Genomic DNA, 25,440 nt, shown 5'->3' on the forward strand with positions numbered 1-25,440 from the left:
AAAATGTTTCCAGTATAAGTTTCAGAATTGTTTTATTCTTTGTGATTATTTTTGTTGTTGTTTCTTCAAAAGTAGCTAGTCAAGATTCAAGATAGAATTCAAATGGGAGCGAGCCTGCCGTGCTTAAAAATTAGTACAACAGTAAACTGTTTTTGAAAAACCACATTTTCTTGATCTCAGATTTTTTTTACATAAATTAATTTGGGGACATAAATTAATTTGGGGGAGAATATGAATATTATTTAGAAATCCTCTTTTGTTTTAAGATAGATTTTAAGGTTCTTTATAAAAATGTTAACTTAGAATTTTTAATTTGTAAAAATTAAAAAAAAAAAAAAAAGGGGATCCCTGGGTGGTGCAGCGGTTTGGCGCCTGCCTTTGGCCCAGGGCGCGATCCTGGAGACCCGGGATCGAATCCCATGTCGGGCTCCCGGTGCATGGAGCCTGCTTCTCCCTCTGCCTGTGTCTCTGCCTCTCTCTCTCTATCTGTGTGTGACTATCATAAATAAATAAAAATTAAAAAAAAAAGAATTTTTAATTTGGTGTTATTTTTATTTTTAAAAAACTTGAAGATTGGTTATTGTTTATCTGAGTCTGATAACTAAACCAATAAACTATTTACCCTAAATTGCTGGTACATCACCTCCTGAGTAGATTGCCAGTTGGGGCAGATTTCTTTAAGATCTCTGGTTTTTGGTTTTTTGTTTGTTTGTTTTTTTAAAGATTTTATTTGTTTGTTTGTTTGTTTATTTATTTATTTATGAGAGAGAGAGAGAGAGGCAGAGACACAGACATAGGAAGAAGCAGGCTCCATGCAGGGAGCCCGACGTGGAACTCGATCCCTGGTCTCCAGGATCACGCCCTGGGCTGAAGGTGGCGCTAAACCGCTGAGCCACCCAGGCTGCCCAAGATCTCTGGTTTGTGTTGTGAAAACATATAGGCAGTTTATTGGACATGATGAATTTTATTTACACACTTGATACAATTTTGAAATATTTTTGTATAGTGAGTCATTCAGTTCTTGACATAGGGCACATAGCTTGTCATATAGAAGAAAAAAGAGCAGTTAGGCCTTAGAGATACAGATCTGAATTTGATTTAAATCCTGGTAACGTTGAATAAGTTATTTATCAAGTGATAACTATGCTAGGCATAAGGAAATGGGAAGTGAATTGTGGAGAAGGTAGAACTGTTGTTGAAGAATTCAGACACTAGAACATTCACTTGATCCTCTCTGAATCTGTTATGTTGACAAAATGTGAGAGAACTTAAAGTCCCTGTGATAATACTGAAGAGGAGTCATAGATGCTCAACACAAGTTAGGTAATGTGTTGTCGTTCATGCTGTTTAATCATAGACTACTCAGAGACAACAAAATGTGGATTATTTCCCTTCCTTGTTTGGGGACTGCATTGCCTTTAGAGATTTATTTTAAGTTGCCTTGATGTTTCATTCAAACATTCTTTGTTCTGGTACCAGACATACTTGCCAAGCTTCTAGAATTTGCGGGCTTTGTGCCATTGCATTGTGCTTTTGCTCTTATTTTTAATTTTTATCTAAGCACAACAGTTTGTCAGACTCCACAGAAATTACTTGTTATTTCAGCCTAATGAAAACAATTTGAGAACAAAGAATTATCTAGGATAGGGGGATCTGCAGACTTTTTCTGTAAAGGGCCAAATGTTTTAGGTTTGGTGGACCATATAGTTTCTCTGTAAACTAACTCTGCTTTTGTACTGTGAAAGCAACCATAGTATAGTACATAAATGAATGAGTGTCGCTGTGTTCCAAGAAAACTTTATTTATGCACACTGAAATTTGAATTTCTTAAAATTTTTGTATCACGGTATTTTAATTATTAAGTTTTTCAGTTATTTAAAAATGTAAACGTCATGCCTGGATAATGGGCAAAAACAAAAATGGGTGGCTAGCCAGGTTTGGCCATTGGGCTACAGTTTGCTTCCCCCTGATTTAGAGCATAATCTATGAATTTGCTATAACTGTTAGGTAATAATTGTAGGGGTTGTATATATACTGGGGTTTGAGTTCTTTTTTTTTCATCCGTTTACTTTTATAGATTAAATATGTGTGAATAAAGAATACTAATAGGAAAAATGTAGGGTTTTTTTCTTTACTTGTCTCTCTTGCCTTTTGCCCAATCCAGTTAAGAATCTGAGGGATGTCTTTAAAAGACAGCTTACTCTCAAATTTTTCATCCATTTCAACCCAAGTTCTGTAAATGTGAATTTTAAGTAATGTGTACAAGGACTTCTATACTTTGAATATTTTAAATTTATATAATAGGAAATTTTATCTTTTAAAAAATTGTATGCAGTAACTTTACATCTCATGAGCACTGTTGAACAAAATAGTTACTTCGAAAATAAAAACTTTTATGCTGACTATAATAATTGTGTATGTAAAAACTGTAATTTTAAGTTCTGTTAACTTGCTTTCTGTAGACACCAGAGAAGAAACAATCGGACTCATCCAGAGGAAGAAAGAGAAAAGCAGAAAACCAGAATGAAAGTAGTCAGGGTAAGTGAAGTAGAATCTTTCAAAGCCAAATAAGCATTTATAATTAATTATTCTGATTTTAAATCAGTGAATAGCTCAACTATAAAAGTAATACTATATTTTTATAATTTTTATTGCTGTTATAAATTAATGCATTAATATTTTAGAAATGTACTTCCTATAAGAAATAATATGAAATTGAAATCTGTTGTGTACCATAGGTAGTGTGTGCTTACTGTTTTTAGGCTTTCTGACATTTCCCTTATTTTTTTAATTTGAGAATAGAAAGGCAAGTGTCATGTCCAAACCTGGCAATTACCTTACATCTTTCGTTTTTCTTTCTTTATCTGAATTATAGTATTGAAATAGCTTCTTGTCTTTGAATAAGAACTTTAGGTGTCGCCTTAAAGTGCAAGTACCCAAAGTTTTCTTATTTCTTTTTCTTATTTATTTGAAAAAGAAAAAGACTATAAAAATGATTGAGAGACTTTTATTAAAGCACCATCTTTTTCTTTCTATACATGTGCTTCATTCATTCTTTCTTGCATACCTACCCTTTGTGATACAGGATAAGAAGATCATTTTCAAATCATTTACAAAACTCTTACAATGGACAACAAAATAGTATTGCCATTTAATTTGCCCACTCAAAATTAAAGACCATGAATTCGGGCAGCCCGGGTGGCGCAGCGGTTTAGCGCCGCCTTTGGCCCTGCCTTCGGCCCGGAGCGTGATCCTGGAGACCCAGGATCGAGTCCCATGTGGGGCTCCCTGGGTGGAGCCTGCTTCTCCCTCTACCTGTGTCTCTGCCTCTCTCTCTCTCTGTGTCTCTCATAAATAAATAAAATCTTAAAAAAAAAAAAAAAAAAAAGACCATGAATTCATTCTTACGTCCTATATAATGACTTTATACAATGATTACATGTTTTGGAGCCACTCATTAGCTATAAGGACTGGGGCCATGAACCTAAGCCTCACTTGTACTTACATGGGCACTGGCATCAAGGAATGTATTTGTAGCAACTATTTGTGTAGAAAGAAGAAGTTACATTATTCTCCCATCTTTCTATAAATGTGTGGTACTTTGTATCTTTGTTTTCTCTAAGCTCATTATTGGTCTTTTTTTTTTTTAATTTTTATTTATTTATGATAGTTAGAGAGAGAGAGAGGCAGAGACATAGGCAGAGGGAGAAGCAGGCTCCATGCACCGGGAGCCTGACGTGGATTCGATCCCGGGTCTCCAGGATCGCGCCCTGAGCCAAAGGCAGGTGCTAAACCGCTGCACCACCCAGGGATCCCCTCATTATTGGTCTTAGTGTAGTTCCACCAGGTTGTGGTTAATGGACTTGGAGCTTTATTTAGAGTAAAGTTATATTATCATAGTTTCAATGTTAGATTTAAAAACTCACTTAATAGCAGATCCCAAATTAAGGTAGGACTTCAAGCTATGTTTTAGAATCCATGTTTATTTCTTTATGGTCTGTTAACCCTAAGAATTGTCTGATTTTCTTATGATTTTAGAATGGTTGCCATTTTTGATTGGATTTACTTGTTTAAGTTTTCACATGTATTTGCTTTAGAGAGAGGTTGGCTTTCTGTGTTTTCCCCCCTCTTTCTTCAAGTCCAGAGCAAACCTCTCCTGTAATCATTAGTCCATTCCATATCCAGTTATGTCCAGCAGACACACTATGGCCCTTACAAAAACCAGGTCCATCTCTAAAATGGAAGGTGGATAAAGTCCCTGTTAGAAATGGAGGCTTTATGGAGAAGGGATGATACCTGAACAAAATTGAATTTCTTTTTTTATTTTATTTTATTTTTTAAAGATTTTATTTACTTATTCATGAGAGACAGAAAGAGAGAGAGAGAGAGGCAGAGACACAGGCAGAGAGAGAAGCAGGCTCCATGCTGGGGGCCCGATGTGGGACTCGATCCTGGGTCTCCAGGATCACGCCCTGGGCTGAAGGTGGGTGCTAAACTGCTGAGCCACCCAGGGATCCCCAAAATTGAATTTCTGATCAGAAGGGGAGGAGAACTAGGATAGAGGCCAGATAGTCAGCTTCCCTTGATAGTACATATGCTGTGTAGCGGGGGGCAGGAAGGGAGTTGTTAACAGAGCCACGTTTGGGTTCAGTTAGGGACAAAGAGGGACATACCTTCTGAATAGGCAACCAAAAATGCCTTCATTAAAGGATAGCACCTTCAGAATCTGCAGGTAAGTTGTTATAAGTGGAAGGAAAATTCCTTGGGAATACAGACATACCTTAGAGAGACTATAGGTTTGGTTCCAGACCAACACAATAAAGCAAATAGAGTCAAATGAATTTTTTTGTTTTCAAATGCATATAAAAGTATGTTTAGTCTATTGTATGCAATAGCATTGTCTAAAAAAAATCATACATACTTTAATTTTTAAAATTACTTAAAAATGCTGCCATGAGTTTTCAGTGATTTATAAGCACAGATAAAAAATTGCCATAACAAATATGTTGAAAAAAATTGAAATATTTTGAGAGTTACTAAAATGTGACACAGACATGAAGTGAACAAATGTTATCTATTGGAAAAGTGCTGCCTATAGACTTGCTCAATGCAAGGTTGCTACACACCTTCAAATTGTGTTTAAAAAAAGAAAAAAGCATGGTATCAGTGAAGTTCAGCAAAACAAAGTATGCTTGTAAAATGTTTACAGTCTTTTTCTGACCTCTAAGTAAGTCTATACAAAACTATTGTTTGTACTTTCTAGGTACCATTCATAGTCTTGAGTATTTAATTTTTCTATAAAAGAATTTAAAGTTCTTGAACTCCTAAATATAATCTTGGTGTATCTCAATAATGCCTGGCACATAGTAGACACTCAGATATTTGTTGACTAAAATAAATTAATAAATGAATATAAGTCAGTATTGAATTGATAAGTGTCTGTGTTTATATCATCCAAAGCTTTTGACTTGATGGTATCATCGTTTTTCTTCGTATTGAAGAAATCATGTATTTTTTATCATTCCATTGAAGAGTGGTTGCCTCTCATTCAGAAAAGTGTCTCTGATGCTGTATTTCCTAGCACCTTCTTTTTTTTTTTTTAAGATTTTACTTATTTATTCATAGAGATGCAGAGAGAGAGAGAGAGGCAGAGACACAGGCAGAGGGAGAAGCAGGCTCCATGCAGGGAGCCCAACGTGGGACTCGATCCAGGGTCTCCAGATCACGCCCTGGGCTGCAGGCGGCGCTAAACCGCTGCGCCACCGGGGCTGCCCTCTTAGCACCTTCTTAATTCAATATTTATATAACTGATAAGGAGTCTGTGTTAGAGCAAAACTTTTTATTAAAGAACTGTGAGGGACATCTTGGTGGCTCAGTGGTTGAGTATCTGCCTTCTGCTTAGGGCGTGATCCCAAGGTCCCAGGATTGAGTCCCACATCAGGCTCCTCATGGGGAGCCTGCTTCTCCCTCTGCCTATGTCTCTGCCTCTCTCTCTGTGTCTCTCATGAATAAGTAAATAAAATCTTTTAAAAATAAAGAAATAAAGAGCTGTGATATTATTTAGACCACTTCTCAATAAGGTATAAGAGCAATATTTAAAATCTAGTTTATTAAAAAAACATCCTGTTAATCTGGGAATACTTTTTTAGAAAATTAAAACATTTAACAAAATAACATTCATGTTACAGCATGTTATTGTCAGTTTGTATGGTTTTGTGTTAAAGCTTTATTTGCTGGTATGAATTGGTTTGTCAGTTACACAGTTGCCACTTGTCTTTTTTTTTATTCATTGATTTGCTTTTATGGAAGTAGTAGCCATTAAGCAATATGAATAATGTAATTTTAAAAACAAGATCCTTTAATGTGATTCATTTATTTGGTTCTCTAGTAATCGGGACTTTAAAAATTGACGTGTTTCTATTGAAATGTCATTTGATTTTTGGATTTCTGAAATTGACATCTTACCCTCTGAGGGCTTTTAGTATAATTCTTTCAGTGTCCATCTTACCCAACTAAAATATGATCTTTTTTTTAAACAGATGATTTTTATGTGTATTCGGAAAATTAAATTTGACACAGTTTTTCTGATGTAATGCGATAAGTAGTTATGACTAACTTTAAATCTGTAAAAAATTTTTACTTTTATATTTTAGGAAAAAGTATTGGCGGACGTGGCCATAAAATTAGTGACTATTTTGAAGTAAGTATATTAACAAATATCTCCAGTTCTTAATATAATTTTGCTGTGGGCTGAAATAATTTCTTTGAAGCACAAGGTCAACTTTTGATTATCTACTTGATTTAGAGAGCAGAGCTTCAGTACTTTGTAATGTCCTATCTTCCTAGAAACTTAAAATTTACTTTTACATTGGTATGGAATATAATATAATTTTCCTTATATATTTCCTTATAACAACCCAGAGGATAGGTACAGTAGGTATACAGAATACAGTGTTTCTGTATTACAGAGGAGAAAACTGAGGACCAGAGATGTAAAGTTGACTATTTAAAGTCAAATTCTATATATGGTAAAGCAAAAAGGGGTGCCTGGGTGGTACAGTTGGTTGAGTGTCTGACTGACTCTTGGTTTTGGTTCAGGTCATGATCTCTTAGGGTTGTGGGATCCAGCTGCCAAGTAGGGCTCCCCACTCAGCATGGAGTCTGCTTAAGATTCTCTCCTTCTCCTTCTGTCCCTCTCCCCTGTGTACAAGTGTGCATGTGCATGTTCTCTCTCTCTCTCTCTCTCTCTCTCTCTCAAATAAATAAATCTTTTTTTAAAAAAAAAGGAAGAGCAAGAAGAGAAGTTAAAGTCTAATAGCCTCTAGTTTAGAATTGTTTCTACTGTCAGTGCAGCCTTTATGATAGCGCCATTGCAACATTTGAGCCCTGTAGATAGAGATTAAATAATGATAGAAGTGTGAATCTAAAAGCCCCTGAAAATAATCAATAATGGTAAATGTAGATTCTTAACCCATCTAGAATATTTCCTTACTTCTACACAGAAATACTTTTGGCTACCAGTTTTACATTATAGAATGTTAAAATGATTGTTAAAACAACAAACATATCTGTTGGGTTGAAAAAACATATTTACTTGAGTGTGAGAGCAGAATTTGCCAATTAGGGGAAGGGCCGCATTAAAAAAATTTTTTTACCATCCATTGTTTTTCTTAATTAAGTTTACAGAATCTGTGGTAAAACTGTTGCTAACCATGATCTTGTGTTGCTGACCTAGTGCTTTCTAGTTGTCAGTCCCTCAGTGTGCATATCAATTAACAATCTTTGCCAAAGGTTGGATCAATTCAAATAAACAAATCTTAAGTCTCTTGAATGGTCCTCATGTGTCATGAGTTATAATAGGCACTGCAGATTTTTAAAAAATTAGACAAAGTCCTTATATTACAGAAAGATACACTAAGATCCCTATCCCTTTTCTTCTCCTAATAACCTGAGAGGAAGCCAGTAGCAGTGAATTATTTTCTCCTCTCATTCTTGGTAGAAAAACATGAGAAATTTGAGCTCTGGAATACATTCAGTAGCTTCTCTTATGCACCTAAGTCATGCAACCGTTATGCATTTTGTGTATGGAAGGATTGATTTTTATAAGATTTTGTGCTATTAAAGGGAAGGTACTTGACTATGTAATTTTTTATATAGTACTACAGACATTCGAATTTTTAACATCTTGAGAATGTTTTCTATTTTAAGATTGTTTATTCACTAATATCTACTTCTAAATATATTAATTTGGGAGTATTCGGGATTATACTGGTTCAAACATTTATAAAGGAACAGTGTTAAAATTTAGTATATGTGCTGCTGAAGTGAGCACTACAGTGTTAAAATTTAAAGGAAAAATGTATTTATTTATTAATATATGTTCATTGTTTGGGGGGCATTTATTTATCTTGAGTCTACCACAATAACAAATTATAGTCAAGAAATAAGGGTCTTTACTAAACATAGTCTTTTCACATTCCTGTGATCAGTATTCTAGTCTTTTAGGACTTCACTGTAACTGACCTTAGTTTTGCTTTTTCTTGACCCATTTAAATCACTACCGAATTTAAAAGAAGAGATATTTAAATTAATTCTTAATGTCATGTCAAAAATAACATCTAACTAGACCAATTAAAGAGTGATGTTTCCTTTTTTTGTCTCAGTACCAAGGTGGGAATGGCTCAAGTCCAGTAAGAGGCATACCTCCTGCTATCCGTTCTCCTCAAAATTCACATTCACATTCCACTCCTTCCTCATCTGTAAGTTTTTACATGTATAGACTTCTGTCTGCTGAACCTATATGTATATGTATAGTGAATAACTTTTCATTGAGAACTTCTGTATATATATTTATTTGTATTTATATTTTTAGAAAACCATTCTGTGAGGTAAGTTAAATTCTTTTAATGATCTGATGCTGTTAGAGCTTTATTTCTTCAAGTGAGATCCTTAAGTTAAATATTTTCTGAATCCGGGACGCCTGGGTGGCTCAGCGGTTGAGCATCTGCCTTTGACTCAGGATGTGATCCCGGTCCTGGGATTGAGTCCCATATTGGGCTTCCTGCATGGAGCCTGTTTCTCCCTCTGCCTGTGTATCTGCCTCTCTTTCTCTCTATGTCTCTTATGAGTAAATAAATAAAAATCTTAAAAAAAAAAAGATTTTCTGAATTAATTATATCCAAGCAGTAGTGTTCCTCTTTTTTTTTTTTTTTTAAATTTTTATTTATTTACGATAGTCACACAGAGAGAGAGAGAGAGAGAGAGAGAGAGGCAGAGACACAGAGGGAGAAGCAGGCTCCATGCACCAGGAGCCCGACGTGGGATTCGATCCCGGGTCTCCAGGATCGCGCCCTGGGCCAAAGGCAGGCGCCAAACTGCTGCGCCACCCAGGAATCCCCCCCACCCTTTTTTTTTAAGCAGTAGTGTTCCTATAAAAGAATGCTGTTGAGCTTATGGGACTAAAATGAATACCCTTATATTAGTCCATATTCAATTATGATTTCCAATTTCTTTTCTTTCTTTTTGTTTTGTTTTTGTTTAATTTTCTTTATTTATTCATGAGAGACACAGAGAGGCAGAGACACAGACAGAGAGAGAAGTAGGCTCCATGCAGGGAGCCTGATGTGGGACTCCATCCCAGGACTCCAGGATCACACCCTGGGCCCAAGGCACTCAACCACTGAGCCACCCAGGTGTCCTCCAGGTTTTTTTTTTTTTTTTAAATCAGTCTCTCTTATTTTTTCAGGTACCTTTGTTTTTTTACTTATAGTGACCCCTTCTGTTCCTTGCCTGTAGACATATACTTAGTTGTGTCTTAATTATTTTGTACCTTGGGTACATGATATTGCCATATCCAAAATAAGGCGTCAGACTCCACAGTAATTTTGAGTTACAGTGATGGCATTGATACAATGATATAATCTATTTTCAATGATGTGTTTTGAAACTAGTATCTAGATAAGCCATGAAACTCATCAGTAAATTGATATTATACTATACATGGGTGTGTTGGTACTAAGTTCTATATTAAGATCTTTTCAGTTTTACTTTTTGAAACATCATCGTCTGTATACTATTTTTGTTTTGAAATAATATATTTTGCCTTGTTATAGTTAACAGACTGAAAACATGAAAATGTTTTTTATGGTTCTAGAATGTAAGCTTTCTTTCTCTGTGCCTCTGTAAGGGAGGGTAGTCTAAAAATGAATGCTTGTTGAATAAATGATTAAAAATTTTAAACAATCAATTATGTTTTAATTCAGTTATTATCCTGATAAAAACTTAAGAGATGTTAATTAGTTGTTGCTGAGACAAAAGCCTATATTTTTTCCTCCTAATGAAAAAATTTTAATCTTTTTTTAAGGTTCGACCGAATAGCCCTTCTCCTACTGCATTAGCTTTTGGGGACCACCCTATTATACAACCAAAGCAGTTATCCTTTAAAATTACTCAGGTAAATAGTAATTAAAATTTCTTTGTATGACTTCTAAGAAACTTAATAGAAATAACTAAGATGTCTTCTCTTTGTTTTAGACATAGTTATAAAGACATCAGGAAAGCTAATTACTAAACAAAAAAACAGTTTGTGGGGGGTAAGAAATTGAAACATGTAATTAACTATCAGCTTGTCCTTTTTTACATGCAGATTAAATATGTAGATGTTCTATGCATATTAAATAAACAGAACAAGCATGACATGTCAGTTTTGATTATTTTTGAACATACCATATAAACAATGTCTTCCTAAAACCTATTACATTTGTCATAAGTAACCATTAAAGCAGTTCATTTTGAGTATCTGTATTTATGTATATTCATGTTTGCTATACACTTAAATATCACTTGAAAATCAGATATCTTTAATGGTTATTTGGTTTTATGAATTTTGAGTACTAAGTTTTTCTTTTTAACTTTCTACATGTGACAGTTTTTGGATTTTACTATCTCAGACCAGAGAAATTGGAAGAATAGATCTTTTTGCTTAGCCACTGTTATTACCCCAATTTATTGCCGTTAGACTTTTCTGTTAGGTCATGTCCAAGCTATTGTACATGCGTCAACAATATTCTTTCTTCGGATAATCTTTAGGCTAGGATTACAGGTACCTTGCTTTCAGTCAATGAACAACTCATGAAAGTTTTTGCCGTGTTCAAAAATCAGCTAGAGTTGATAGCACAAAGCTGTGGTTATACTGAATTTTAATGAAGAACATAATAATACTCTAAAATATTAGTAATCAGTCTTTTAAATGTTTCTTTGTAAGCTTGTAGAATTTATACCTCTGAAGATATTAAAACTTAAAATTATATTAAGACTTTCTGGGATAACTTTTACATACACAAACTCACGTGTTTTCTTTGTTTTTAGAAGCACTAAGATCTAGTTTTATATTTGCATGTAATAATATGTTTAATGGAGATAATAAAATCGCTTTCTTTCATTTAGACTGATCTCACAATGCTGAAATTAGCAGCATTAGAAAGTAATAAAAACCAGGACCTGGAAAAGAAGGAAGGTCGTATAGATGACTTGCTCAGGGTAAGTAGGAAGTCATGGAGGGGAAAAAATTGAGTAAATTATTTGGCAGTTACAAAATTTGAGGAATACTTAGAACTGTAAAAAATTATTTAGCTGGAAAAAAAATAAGCTTTTCCTGGTAGTTTTATGTACATGAAAATCACTATTTTAAAGTGAAAATTATTAGCTCTTTAAATGTGAATTGAGAGGGGCACCTGGGTGGTACAGTCTGTTGAGTATCTGACTCTTGGTTTCAGCTCAGGTTGTGGTCTCAGCTGAAGTCATGAAATTGAGCCCCACGTTGGGCTCAGAGCAGAGACTGCTTGAGCTTCTCTCTCCCTCTCCCTCCGCCCCTCCCACCTATGTTCTCTCTCGCTCTCTCTCAAATATATGAGTAAGTCTAAAGTAAACAGATAAAGGTGAATTGAGAAAAGTTGGAGAAATAGAGGGAAGTTTATAAAATTTATTTTTATTTGATCAACTATTATAAGTCAGATGGCCATTTTATGTTAGTTTTAAAGGTAATTGATTTTGTTATAAACCTGACATTTTATATTATACAAGATGAAGTAACTACTGCAATCCTGTGAGATTTTTAATGGAAACTTTATAAAAAGACACATCAAAAAGTGTACTTACACTGTAAGGTATGAAGCAATGGTTCTCGCCCCTTGCTGCTTATAAGAATCACCAAATGGGAAGGTTAGAAAGCACTTTATAAAGGTACCTGCTCGGGATCCCTGGGTGGCGCAGCGGTTTGGTGCCTGCCTTTGGCCCAGGGCGCGATCCTGGAGACCCGGGATCGAATCCCACGTCGGGCTCCCTGTGCATGGAGCCTGCTTCTCCCTCTGCCTCTGCCTCTGCCTCTGTCTCTGCCTCTCTCTCTCTCTCTCTCTCTCTCTCTATCTCTATGACTATCATAAATAAATAAATAAATAAATAAAAATATTAAAAAAATAAATAAATAAAGGTACCTGCTCATAAACTCCACTCTGGGGGATTCTGATTAAATTGATGTGATGTGGGGCTTGGGCGTTGGTAGTTTTGTTTTTTATTTTTTAAAGATTTTATTTATTCATGAGACAGAGAGAGAGGCAGAGACACAGGCAGAGGGAGAATCAGGCTCCGTGCAGGAAGCCCAATGTGGGACTCGATCCCGGGACTCCAGGATCACGCCCTGGGCTGAAGCAGGTGCTAAACCTCTGAGCCACCCAGAGATCCCCAGGATTTAAAATCTCCTCCAAGAAAAAACAAAGCTCCTCCAAATAATTATAATTTAAGCCAGCCTTGAGAAGTATTGGTATAGAAATTCAGTAAAACTAGTATCTCATCTGTGATCCTACCAGTTACTGATACCTTTGAAACATCGAGCTTGCCTTTCCTGATCCTATCCCAGTTACTCTCTCACATTCTTTTACCATTAATTACTGTTCTAAGTTTTGTATTCATTATGCCTTATTATTATGGCTTTATCACATATGTATCTATACATTCTTAACATATTTCAGTTTATTTTTGAACTTTACCCTTTTGCCCTACTTGTTTTCACTAACTATTATATGTGGAATGTCATGTACTTTGTTCATTTCATGCTATATAGTAAGGCATTATATGAATATACCATAATACATTTTTTTCTGCTCTTAGTGAACATTCTGTCTCTACTTTTTGCTAATATGAACAGTTCTGCTAAGAACATTATTGGGCATGTCTTCTAGGGCAAATGTGGAAAAATTTGTCTTATGTATGTTACATGCTGTGAGAGAGATCTGGCCAGAATACATGACATGCACATCTTCAATTTTGCTTTATAACGCCAAAATTTCCCCAAAGCAGTTGGATTAATTTACACTCCTACCAGCAGTAGGCAAGAAATAATCTTGATGCTCATTATCTTTGCTAAGGCTCATTATAATCAGGTATAATAAATTTTTTGGCCAATTTGATGAATATAACAAAGTATCTTTTATTATGTTCTCTATTTTTTTTGTTCTCTATTTTCTAGCATCTTTTAAAATATTTATTAACTGTGTTTCTTCTGCGAAATAACTGATCATGTTTTTGCTGATTTTTCTTAACGGGTTACTGTCTTTTGTTGTTTTGTTTTGTTTTGATGTCAGTTTTTTGTTGTTCCTATATACAGATTTTCTCCCAGTGACAGATTGCCTCTTTATTTCTCCATGCTGCTTTTTGATGATTAGATGCATTTAAAATTTTAATATGATTAAATATCTTTTTTGTTTGTACTTTGTACCAAATTATTATCAGAGTTATACTGAAAGAACTAATTTTCTTAATTCCTAAGGTCATAAAGATGTTCCTCTATATTTTTAAAAACTTTTATAGCCTCATTTTTCAGTGTAAGTTGTTAATCTCATTGGAAGTGTTTTGGGGTATGGTGTGAGATAGAGTTCCTTTTTAATTTCTTTCTATACAAATAATCAGTTGCCTAGTCCACTCTTTTCTCCCAATTCTATCATATAATCTTGGTTCTATATACAAGTAGATCTTTTCTATATTTTCTGCTTTGTCCTATGTTCTATTTGTGTATTCCTATACTGGTACCATAGCACCTTTGTTGTTGTTGTTGTTGTTGTTGTTGTTAATCATTAGCAATTGTCTGTTAGGAATAGAGAACATAAACAATACTTTAAGTGAAATACAATATTTTTGAGAAGAACAGAACTGAGCAACCCAGGTGTGATGCCTTCATAGCATCATATGGAATCTTTGCTCCTTTAGTGTCTTTGCTCCTGTATCATTAGTGTATGACTTCCATCTTGAAGGCCATATCAAGGTACAAAATATTTATTAGAGTCACTGTTAGGATAGTTTAGTTAGATATTTATCAATCCAGAATAAAAATGTTGGTTTTCATTACTTAATGAAGAAAGGGGAAATAGATTTGGGTCATCATAATTGCTGTGCCTTTATATTAAATCTTGATTTGCGATTGAAGAAATATCCTCTGGTTTTAAAGGCATACAGACAGTTTAGTTTCTTCGAGTTTGTTTGAATTGTATCTAATGAAGAGGTTTTATTGGTGCTAAATTCCATCTATGTTCCTCTGGGAGTCTCTTTATTTTACCCTTTTCCTTGTAAAACACTTTGACTTAATTACATAATTTTAGACTGGCAGCTATTTTCTCCTAGCATTTTCAATATATTATGCCATGATCTTTTGGCTTTTACCATGATTGGCATCAACCTATGGTTCTCAAAGTATGATTCCCAGACCAGAAGCATCAGCATTACTGATGAATTCATTAGAAATAAATTTTCAGAGGTGCTTGGGTAGCTAAGTTGGTTAAGCATCTGCTTTCAGCTCAGGTCATGATCCCTGGGTCCTGGGATCAAGACACTCTTATCAGGTTCCCTACTCAGTAGAGAGCCTGCAACTCCCTCTCCTTCTGCTGCACCCCCTGCTTGTGCTCTTTCTCTCTCTGTCAATAAGTAAATAAAATCTTTTAAAAAGAAAGAAATTTTAGGACCCTACCCCAGACCTACTATACACAGAAACTCCTCTGGGAGTGTGTCTCAACAGTTTGTATCCAGGTTATTCTTTTGTCACTATACTGGAGTAACCCAACTCATCTCCTGAGTTTAGAGAAAGGCCTCTTTCCTGAGCAATACAGCTTCCTACAAAGTCAGCAAAATTGATATCTTGTTGCCAAGAAAGATGGTGGAAGTAGTTAGCTTTTGGGTAGGCATTTATAGTGCCATCTACAAGTTTAATGGAGATAAAACATATCAGTTACAAAAGATGAAAGAGAACTCACATTCATTTTTAAGTGTTAGACACTTTATATACTTGGTTACTTTTAACTAAGTGAGGTAAATGGTATTGCCCCTATTCTAGAAATACAAAATAAAAATAAGTTAATGTTCAGATAACTGACTTAATTTAGCTAAGGTTACATATCTTAAGGAGTGGATTTGATCCCTTGGAGTATGGATACAAATTCCATGTACATTCCACTGTACAATTATGCAGCTTTCAACAGTACTATCCCATGATTAGTAGATGATTAAAAAAATTTTTTAGTATCCTACTTAATTACCTATTGATCCTATTTATGTAGTTTCCTCAGAATGTAAGGAATACTCCTAAGTGTCTCATATACACAAATTCTAGACCTTTTCTATTTTTTACTTATGTTATAGGCTAACTGTGATCTCAGACGGCAAATAGATGAACAACAAAAGTTACTTGAAAAATACAAAGAACGATTAAATAAGTGCATATCAATGAGCAAGAAGCTGCTTATTGAAAAGGTAAGTTAAAAGTTCAGTGAATTTTCCTTTTCATTCTGTTGGCTCTTTCCACCTTGTACAGTTTTAAATTTAAATGAATAAAATTGATTATTCTTCCTCCTTTTTTTTCAGAGTACACAAGAAAAACTGTCAAGCCGAGAGAAGAGTATGCAAGACCGATTACGCCTTGGGCACTTCACAACAGTTAGACATGGTGCTTCATTTACTGAACAATGGACAGATGGTTTTGCATTTCAGAATCTTGTGAAGTTAGTCATTCTTACATTTTAAAAAAATGTAGTGTTCCTTTGGGATTTTGTTACTTCCAAAGATATAGATTTGGAATTATGTTCTATTTCTGCTCTTTACTACTCTTTGAAATCACAGAACTTAGTATATTTGAAAGGAACATAAAACAAAAGTATTACAATTTCAGCTTTAGTAGACTTCTTGATGGGTTTACATTCATCCATACCATATGATGTATTATTTTAAATATGACTTTCCAAAATATAAACTAATCTGCTAGTTTTATAGATAATTTGGGAGGAAAATTTAATTTTGATGTGTGTGTATATATAGATCTTGGAATTTTTGTACTTAGTTTCTTCCCCATTCTCCAATCCTTACTTTAATGTTAATATTCAGCACTTGCCTGCTTTCTGTTCCTATGGAAAAGACAGGAACTTTTTCTCTTCTGCTTCAGATACAGTAATTTCATAAATCAGTTGAATGGATTATGTAGCTTTAGCATTTCTGAGGAAAACTTTAAAACAGAAATCGTTGAGTTCAGGTGATAGTAGATAGGGCTCGATTATGTATGAAGGAGCCAGGACCTGTGCTGTTTGTTTTCACTGGAAAAAATTTTAAACTGCCAAAGCAGGAGTAGTGTCAGCATCTACATCAGATTTCCTAGAGTTAGTCCAGTTTTATGGAAAATGGAGGCAAAGCTGTATATAAATATTGCTGTTTCAAACATTGATTCTCAGTACTCAGCATAGAATGACCTTCTCTCTCTCGCACTTGATTTATTCACCTTTTGTTTAACACCAGCTGTGCTGGGTAATAGGTGTACCATAATGAAGAACATTGTTCTTTTGATGCTAGAGAGTTTGGCTTTAATTCTGTGGATGACACGGAGTTATTAAAGGCTTGTACATAGTGTGTATTTTCATAATTGAGTTTTAGAAAGAAACTGGTGATAATGTGGGACTAATATTGGAAAGAGGATAAATTATTGACACCTGAGGTGTCCAAATGAAAGATGATTATCCTTGAACTAAAATACAGTGAAAGTAGAGAATAGGAGATACATTTGAGATAGAAACCATGATTTATGAGTGTTCAATAAGCAAGAACTTCTGCTCCTAAGCCCAGATCTACAGTTATCCTGATAATGAAATAGGACATAATGTAACCGTAAATACAAATTTAAAATATAAACTGTTTGTAGCAAAAATTTCTTCATTGAGCTATCAAAAAAGAGCAAAATTGGAGATTCTGGGTTGGAGAACATAAGGAGATTTGGGGAGAGTGGTGCAATTGGAGAGAGCCAGAGAAGCCTCATACCTTTGTCCCATACCTTGTGGTATGCATTTCTTCAGTCTGGCTATTCCCAAGTTCTATCCTTTTATAAAAAACAAGTAATCTAGTTTTTAAATACTAACTTGCATTTCTTGTATTGAGGGCCTACAGTGTGTTATATATATGGAATTTAAATCAAGCTGCTTATCAGCGTATGTTAAATAGTTTATCAGTGATAAAAGTAGTTGGATGAGAAGGGAAATAAATATTAATAATATTAATAATCTCTAAATTATGTAGTCATTCCTGAATAATCAGATATTATCTTTGTATTCATTTCAATCATTCTTTACTTTCCATTAGGATTTTCAACATTAGGGTTATTGCTATTTATTTTCATTTATACCATCTTGATTGTGCTCTAAACTAGCTTTAAAAATTAACTTTTTTAGTAAAATGAAGGTATTAATTTCTTCTTCCAAAGAAAAACTGGATTAAACTCCTGTTCTTGCTTTGCTATTCTTGAATTTTCTCCCCCCTTAGACTCTCCTGTCTAGGTGGCTGTCGATTCTTTCATTGTGGCCATATTTTACTACTGTCTGGCTAGAACCATAGGAACAGGCAATGTGTGTAAAGCCAATTTGGGGTCAGCTGAGTAGTTCTGTAGTTCTGCTTTGAGTGGGAGTGAGGAGGCAAGGAATTGAAACACTTGTTCAAAATCTAAGTATCATAACCACGTAGAATTTTTAAAATTGTTACTTAGTATGTTGAGGTGACCTAATAGGGAACATGGTTACTATGAGAACAAGTTGTGTGATGGGATAGATTTAAAAAGCTTCACTGCTTTAAAAAAAAAAAAAAAGAAAGAAAACTTCACTGCTACCTATTCTTGCTCTGGTCAAATTGCTGAAATCTCTAACCTGTATTTTTTATAATAGACATGATATTTAGTAGTTGTTACAGTTAGTAAGCTTTAGATTCTTGAATGGGAAGCAGTAATATTTTTACCTTTTATTAATTGCTCATTTTTCAAAGCCAAGCTAATTTTTCTTGTTTCCCTTCATTTTTTAAAAATTTCCTTCAAATTATCAAAATTCTTTCTTTCTTTATAAATTTCTTATATTTGGGTCAACTTTTTGTTTCATTTCAAAGTAACGCTTGCATAGTCCCAAAATCTTTTTCACAAAAATAAATTTAGAAAATAATGCTTAATTAAACTTGTATTTGTCTTTTTAAGTTTTTCTGCAAAAACAAAGTAATGAGGTGCATGTTTAAAATATACTCTGTGCTTACCTCTGTTCTTTATTTTAATACCCATTTATTTCATCGAGCAAATTTTTACTGAATTCTTAGTATGACTGGTAATTATGTTGGGCACTAGGTATAAGAAGATATAAAATAGATATGGTCTCCTTTCTCATGCAGTGATGTAGTCTAGAATATGTAGTCTAGAGACATACTCTAATCAAGTATCTGTAGGAATGATACTAGGAAGAAGGAAATGGAGATCTACAAATGTACCATGCAATTATATATAGCAACACATCTTTCCCTAGTTCAGGGGATTTAGGGAATTTAGAAATGAATGCTTCAGATGAGACCTGGACAGTGAGTATGAGTAGGTTCAAAAAGATAGAATGATAATTTTTGTTTATGTTATATGCTTTTTCATGTTAATGTATTTTTATGTTTTAACTGTGAAGAGTAATGAAAAGTTAATATGGTTTTTTACATTTATTTTTATACAGGCAACAAGAATGGGTGAATCAGCAAAGGGAAGATATTGAAAGGCAAAGGAAACTTCTAGCCAAACGCAAACCTCCTACAGCTAATAATTCTCAGGCACCCTCTACCAATTCTGAACCAAAACAAAGGAAAAACAAAGCAGTCAATGGAGCAGAGAATGATCCCTTTGTTAGACCAAATTTACCACAACTGTAAGCCTCCAATTTTAATTTTCCTTTTTTTAAATCGTTGCCAGTGAGCATGAATGTTAGATGTTATATATATTTACACTAATACCTAAATACTAAAAATAGTTACGGCCAGGAAGGAAGGCAGTATTAAAATTTATGTCTAAATCACTAATCTCCAAATAATCTGAATTCAGCCTTTGTAAGTGGAGACTTATTAATCCCCTTTTATTTATTTTTTAAAGATTTATTTATTTATTCATTCATTCAGAGAGAGAGAGAGAGGCAGAGACATAGGCAGAGGGAGAAGCAGGCTCTATGCAGGAAACCTGACATGGGACTCGATCCCAGGTCTCCAGGATCACAGCCCGGGCTGCAGGCGGTGCTAAACCGCTGCGCCACCAGGGCTGCCCATTTAATCCCCTTTTAAAATGAAGATTTAGAGTAGCTAAGAGGAATGATAGAGTCAGTAGTAGTTTTGAAGATCTCAATTCAGTATTTCCATTAATGTTCCTTTTTCTTTTTCTTTCTTTTTTTTTTTTTTAATGTTCCTTTTTCTGAGAGAATATTAAGTAATATAACTGACATTTATTTTCTCATCCTTTGGAAGCAGTACATTGGTAGATTATAGGTATTGTTTTTTCCCTTTCTGCTTTTTATTTATTTTCTCAATTTTCTGCATTAATGATTAACTGCTCTTTATAGTTCAAGGAGCAAAGAGATTTTTAATAATTAAATGCTTATAATACATAGAAAATTGGAAAAATATGAAAGAATATAAATATAAATATAAAACAACATAGACCATGATCCCATCCACATAGAAGACCATTGTTAAAATTTCAATTTACAGATGTCCAAACATAAAATTTTTTGTTCTGCAAGAACTTAAGTTTATTTGAGTAGAAAAACACACACACACACACCCTGTTTGATATTTTTATGTGGATGTATTCTTTTTTTTCCTTTTGTTGAAAGGTAATGTTTCATCTGTGCTTTTTTTGTTTTTGTTTTTGTTTTTTAGTTATGAGGGAGAAGAGAGAGAGGCAGAGACACAGGCAGAGAGAGAAGCAGGCTCTATGCAGTGAGCCTGACATGGGACTCGATCCTGGGTCTCCAGGATCAGGCTCTGGGCTGAAGGCAGCGCTAAGCTGCTGAGCCACCCGGGCTGCCCTCATCTGTGCTTTGATTCCCAAACCCTGCTACATGAGGGACTCTTCTATCAATACTCCCATTATCTTACATTGTCAACCTTTTTTTTCTCTACTGGTTCCTTCCTTCTAGAAGACAAAATGAAACAAAAAAACTCTGCTTCAATTATATATCCCTCTACTCCAGTTGCCATATTCTGTCATCTTTATAACCAGGTTTCTTGAAAGACTTGCCAGTCTTTCTTCTGTCTCAGTTTCCATTTTCTCCTTTCCTAAATGAAATTGCCTTTTAAAGATCAACTATCTTTTTGATGCTCAATGCTATAGACATTTGAGAGTTTTTTAACTTGGCAGCATAGAGTATTGTTGACTTAGCTTTTCCCAAAAGACTCTTTTCTTACCTTTAGTTTTTGAAATACTTTGATCTCCTAATTTTCATTTTAACTCCTCTGGCTCATTTTCTCAGTCTTTTCTATGGACAGTATTTACACTACCAATTTGTAAAAAAATTTTTTTTTTCCAATTTGTAAGAATCTGTCTTAGCCATCTTACTTCCTACTCTACATATTCTACTTGAAAATTAGCTACTCTCAAAGATTCAGTTACTACATATATGCTGCTTATATCCAAGTTTCTGTCTTCAGTCCACTTTTCTCTCTTGAATATTAAATATAGCTCAGTTCTCAATGTCATATCCTTGGTTGGTTGTTATCAGTACTTAAGTGCTCTAATATAGCCTTTTCAAAACTGCATTTACTAAAAACACAGAAAAAAACAAAAACTATTTACTGTTATCATTCCTGTTCCAATCTGTCTACACACACTCACACTCATCTACACATCCACGTCTATACCTCTTGCCTTTTCCTTTGTTTTCTCTATTAGTAAATGGCACTACCATCCTTTCAGATCCACATGCCAGATTTTTATTATCATCCTTAATATTTTAGATCAGGATTTCATTTATTTTTCTGTTTTTGGTTTTTTTTTGTTTTGTTTTTTCATTTATTTTTCTTAATCCATTTTTATTATTTTCTTTAATAAATAGATGGTAATAATCTTATTTTTCAAAATCCATCTCAAAATCTACTCTAGTCTTCAGACTTTTTTCTAGTCTTGGGGGCCTTTTGTAAATTGGAATTAAGACATTCACCTATTGATTTTTTTAAAAAACTAGCAAATGATTTACTTTTAGTAAATTAGTAAATTTATTGCTTAATAAAGGGTAGATGAGTGGTTATATAGAAATACACTGTGTGTTAGCTTTAATTCCACTCCTACCAGACAACAATCCTTCTATATCTCAAGTGTATCCACTTATATAAGTCCCCACTGACACCTGACTCCACTGACATTCTAACTCAGGTTACTATCCTCTCTTACTTGGGTTATTTTTTTTCCTACCTCTCCTTTCAGCTTTGGGTTAGCAATCCAGTTCATTTTCATTTTGCAGTCAGAGTCATTTTTGCAAAACATCCTTTCATTCTCTTCCCCTTTTTTTTTTTTTTTTCTTTAAAGATTTTATTTATTTATTCATGAGAGAGGCAGAGACACAGAGGGAGAAGCAGGCTCCTCACAGGGAGCCCAATTTGGGGCTTGATTCCTGGACCAGAGATCATGACCTGAGCCAAAGGCAGACGCTCTACCACTGAGCCACCCAGGCATCCCTAAGATGACTTCTTAAAGCATTTTTGATCTGGCATCTTCTGACCACTCTAGCCTCATCTTTTGTCATTAACCAGTGCCTGCCCTTCACTGCCAACTTTCAAACCCCAACACATTGCTCTTAATTCCTGTTCATCTTTTAAATCCCATACGAGGTATTTCCTCCTAAAATTTTTTCCTTGACCCCTGAAGGATAGGAGTTACTTTATCACTTTAAGGTAATATGATAGTGCCCTCTGGTCTCTTCAGTCACAGCATCACCATTTACTCCATTAGACACTCCATAAAACATCACAGATGTTTCTCTTTCTCTTGTTCTGTTTCTATGGCATTTTGTATTTATCTGTCTTCATTGCCATTGTCTCGGTATAGGACCTCATCTCTCTTTTTTTTTTTTAAGATTTTTAACATTTATTTATGAGAGATAGAGAGAGAGGCAGAGACACAGGCAGAGGGAGAAGCAGGCTCCATGCAGGGAGCCCGACGTGGGACTCGATCCCAGGTCTCCAGGATCACACCTGGGCTGAAGGCGGCGCTAATCCACTGAACCACCCCAGCTGCCCTTTTTTTTTTTTTTTTTTTTTAACCTAGATTACTGTTTCTTCTGTGTCTCTTTGTGTCAGTTTCATGTTTAACTTCCTTCACTGGCCTTCAAGATAAACTTCACCTTCATGAAGGATTCTTCATAGGCCTTATTTTACTCTTTCACTTCACTTCCAGCATCTACCCTGTGTATCTTATGTTAAACTCTTTTAGTTCTCTAAATGGATTAGGCTTTCTTGTTTCTGTGCCTTTTTGCATCTTGTTCCTTGCCTTTCTTTACCTGTCTCATTGCCTATTCATCATTTAAGGCTTGGCTCGTAAAGCAGTTTCAGTAGGAAGCCATCTCTGATTATTATTTTTTCTTCCCATTTTCTCCCCCATTTCCCCTCAGGTTAGGTGCCCAAAGCCTTTTGTATGTGCCTGTTCTATATGCAGCACTTATCTCACTTTTATCTTCATGTTCCCAATATGTAGCACAGTTTTCTGACAAATGGAAAGTGGTCAGTAAATGCTAAATTATGGTACATAAGGATTTGATTGACTTTCATTTTCTCCTTCTTAGTAGATCATTTTTCTAGTTTGTCACAGGTATTTTGCTTACTTGTCTTCCAAGATGCTTAACAGCCCCAACTATAGTTTAATAATCATAGATGTGTCTCAGTTCCACCCGCACTTTATTATATGTTGACTGAGAACTAACTTTGAAGTTAAACTGCTGTGTATTCTTGGAATGGCAAATGAAGTGATACTACATAAAAGTTTGACTGCATCTTTATACAAATGCATATTTAAATAGGGAAAAAAGCCATAGAAGCATTTTTTTAAGATTTATTTATTTATTAGGGAGAGCATATGCACGAATGGGGGGAGGGAGATGAGAGGGAGAGGGAAAGAGAGAATCTCCAGCAGACTCCCTACCGAGAAGGGAGCCCAAAACAGGTCTGGATCCCAAGACCCTGAGATCAAGACTGGAGCCGAAATCAAGAGTCAGATGTTCAACTGACTGAGCCACTCATGGGCCCCAGAAGCACTTTGATTCATATATTATAGTTTATTTTTAGCAACTATACTCTGCAACTGTTACTAAAAATTCCTTTTGAATCATTGTTTAGTGGTAACTAGGACATTAGTATATGTGCAGAACATCTAGTATAATTAGACTAGAAACCATGAATTATTTTTCTATCAAGAAATTAATGTAGAAAATGAAGTTACGGGCAGCCCTGGTGACTCAGTGGTTTAGCGCCACCTTCAGCCCGGGGTGTGATCCTGGAGACCCAGGATTCAGTCCCATGTCGTGTTCTCAGCATGGAGCCTGCTTCTCCTTCTGCCTGTCTCTCTGCCCGCCCCCCTTCTTTCTCTGTGCCTCTCATGAATAAATAAATAAAATCTTTAAAAAAAAAAAAAAAGAAAGAAAATGAAGTTACTACATGTAGTAAGTAGTTAGGACTTTGAGTGTTATAGACAGATATAGCATCCATCCTTGACTCTTTCAGGTTGTTATTTTTGGTAAGCTGTTTTACTTCACTTCTTTGAGCCTCTGTTTCCTCCTGTAAAAGTACCTATATCATAGTGTTGTAAGGATGATATCAGGTAATACGTTAGTGTTAGAGTACTTGAGTGGTTCCTGGCTCTGAACTAATTTTTTTTTTTTTTTTCTGAACTAATTTTTAACTACCAGCAAGATTTGGTCTGGGTTTTTAGGTAGTAGTTTCTAATTTTAGTCATAAATACTTTATTATTCAAAGTAGTTTGCATTAATATTATCTTTGGATGTCTAAATTAATCATAATTAATTAATCTTAACCAAGATTTTGACCTCCTGTTAAATATATTTTAATGATACTTCGTTTTATTTATGTATTTCATATTTCACAGAGGATGATTGCAGAGTGAACAGTAATATTTTACCTTTTTTATATTAAGGAAGCTTTAGAGAAGTCACTATGTTTCCTCATTTTTAAAGCTTTAATTTTAAATCAAAATTATATACCATAAAATTACTTAGTGGATTACTTGTCTTGTAAGTGACATAATAAACTTTTTAGTTAATAAAATTTATTTTTAGAGCAGTTTTAGTGTATTGCAAAATTGAGCAGAAAGTACCAGAGAGTTTACATATACACCCTGTCCCCACACACAACCTCCATCACTATCCATATCCTGAACCACAGTGGTACATTTGTTATAATTGATAAACCTGCATTGGTACATCATTAAAATTCACTTTTGGTGTAGTACACATTTTATGGATTTTGACAGATGTTTAGTTGATTTTTCTTTTTAAATCATGTCTGAAAAATCTTGCATTGGAGCATTCAATCTATTTTTATTTGATGTATTTACTTATTTATTGGGACTTGAATTTGGCCTATCTTTGTGCTGTTGATTTATCCTGCCTCATCTCTCTCCCTTTCTTTTTCCTTTTTATTTATTTGCTCAATTTTTGCTTATTTGATTTTCTGTCAGAGACACACCCATATGTAAAAACATTTGTGTCTGGTATAGTCTGTGTTTATCTAAATGTTACTTACATATTTATCATTTCTTTTGCTTTTCATTTATTCTTACATCTTTGATTTTATACCTAATAAGATCTTTCTGCCTAAGAAATACGCTTTAGATTTTTAAAAAATCTTTTCATTTTATTTATTTATTTATTTATTTTTTACTGTGGATATATTAGTAATGACACCTTTCACTTTTTTCTTGGTATGGAACTAATTTTATTTTACCTTCATTCTCAAGACAGTTTGTTTTTTCACTGGTTTTACAGTTTAGGTTCATAATTATTTGAAGGTATCTTACCATCTTTTAACCTAAAATTATTACCAGACCAGTCACTTGACCAGAGAAGAATGGAGCAGAAGCAA

General features: G+C 34.5%; 1 protein-coding gene across 4 annotated transcripts in view; it reads left to right on the forward strand.

The window, feature by feature from the left end:
- The window catches only part of TLK1 (tousled like kinase 1), a 150,025-nt gene that overhangs the window by 79,590 nt on the left and 44,995 nt on the right, over positions 1-25,440 (forward strand). For 3 of the 4 annotated variants that reach the window (XM_072810868.1, XM_072810867.1, XM_072810870.1), the window contains 8 exons: positions 2,463-2,538; positions 6,654-6,700; positions 8,664-8,759; positions 10,364-10,453; positions 11,446-11,538; positions 15,682-15,792; positions 15,904-16,040; positions 19,044-19,232. In XM_072810868.1, the coding sequence (XP_072666969.1) occupies positions 2,463-2,538; positions 6,654-6,700; positions 8,664-8,759; positions 10,364-10,453; positions 11,446-11,538; positions 15,682-15,792; positions 15,904-16,040; positions 19,044-19,232 (839 nt within the window). The remainder of the gene's footprint in view (positions 1-2,462; positions 2,539-6,653; positions 6,701-8,663; positions 8,760-10,363; positions 10,454-11,445; positions 11,539-15,681; positions 15,793-15,903; positions 16,041-19,043; positions 19,233-25,440) is intronic. The other variant, XM_072810869.1, reaches the window with a different exon arrangement.

The sequence above is a fragment of the Canis lupus genome, chromosome 34 (genome assembly GCF_048164855.1).
Source record: "Canis lupus baileyi chromosome 34, mCanLup2.hap1, whole genome shotgun sequence".
NCBI lineage: Eukaryota > Metazoa > Chordata > Mammalia > Carnivora > Canidae > Canis > Canis lupus.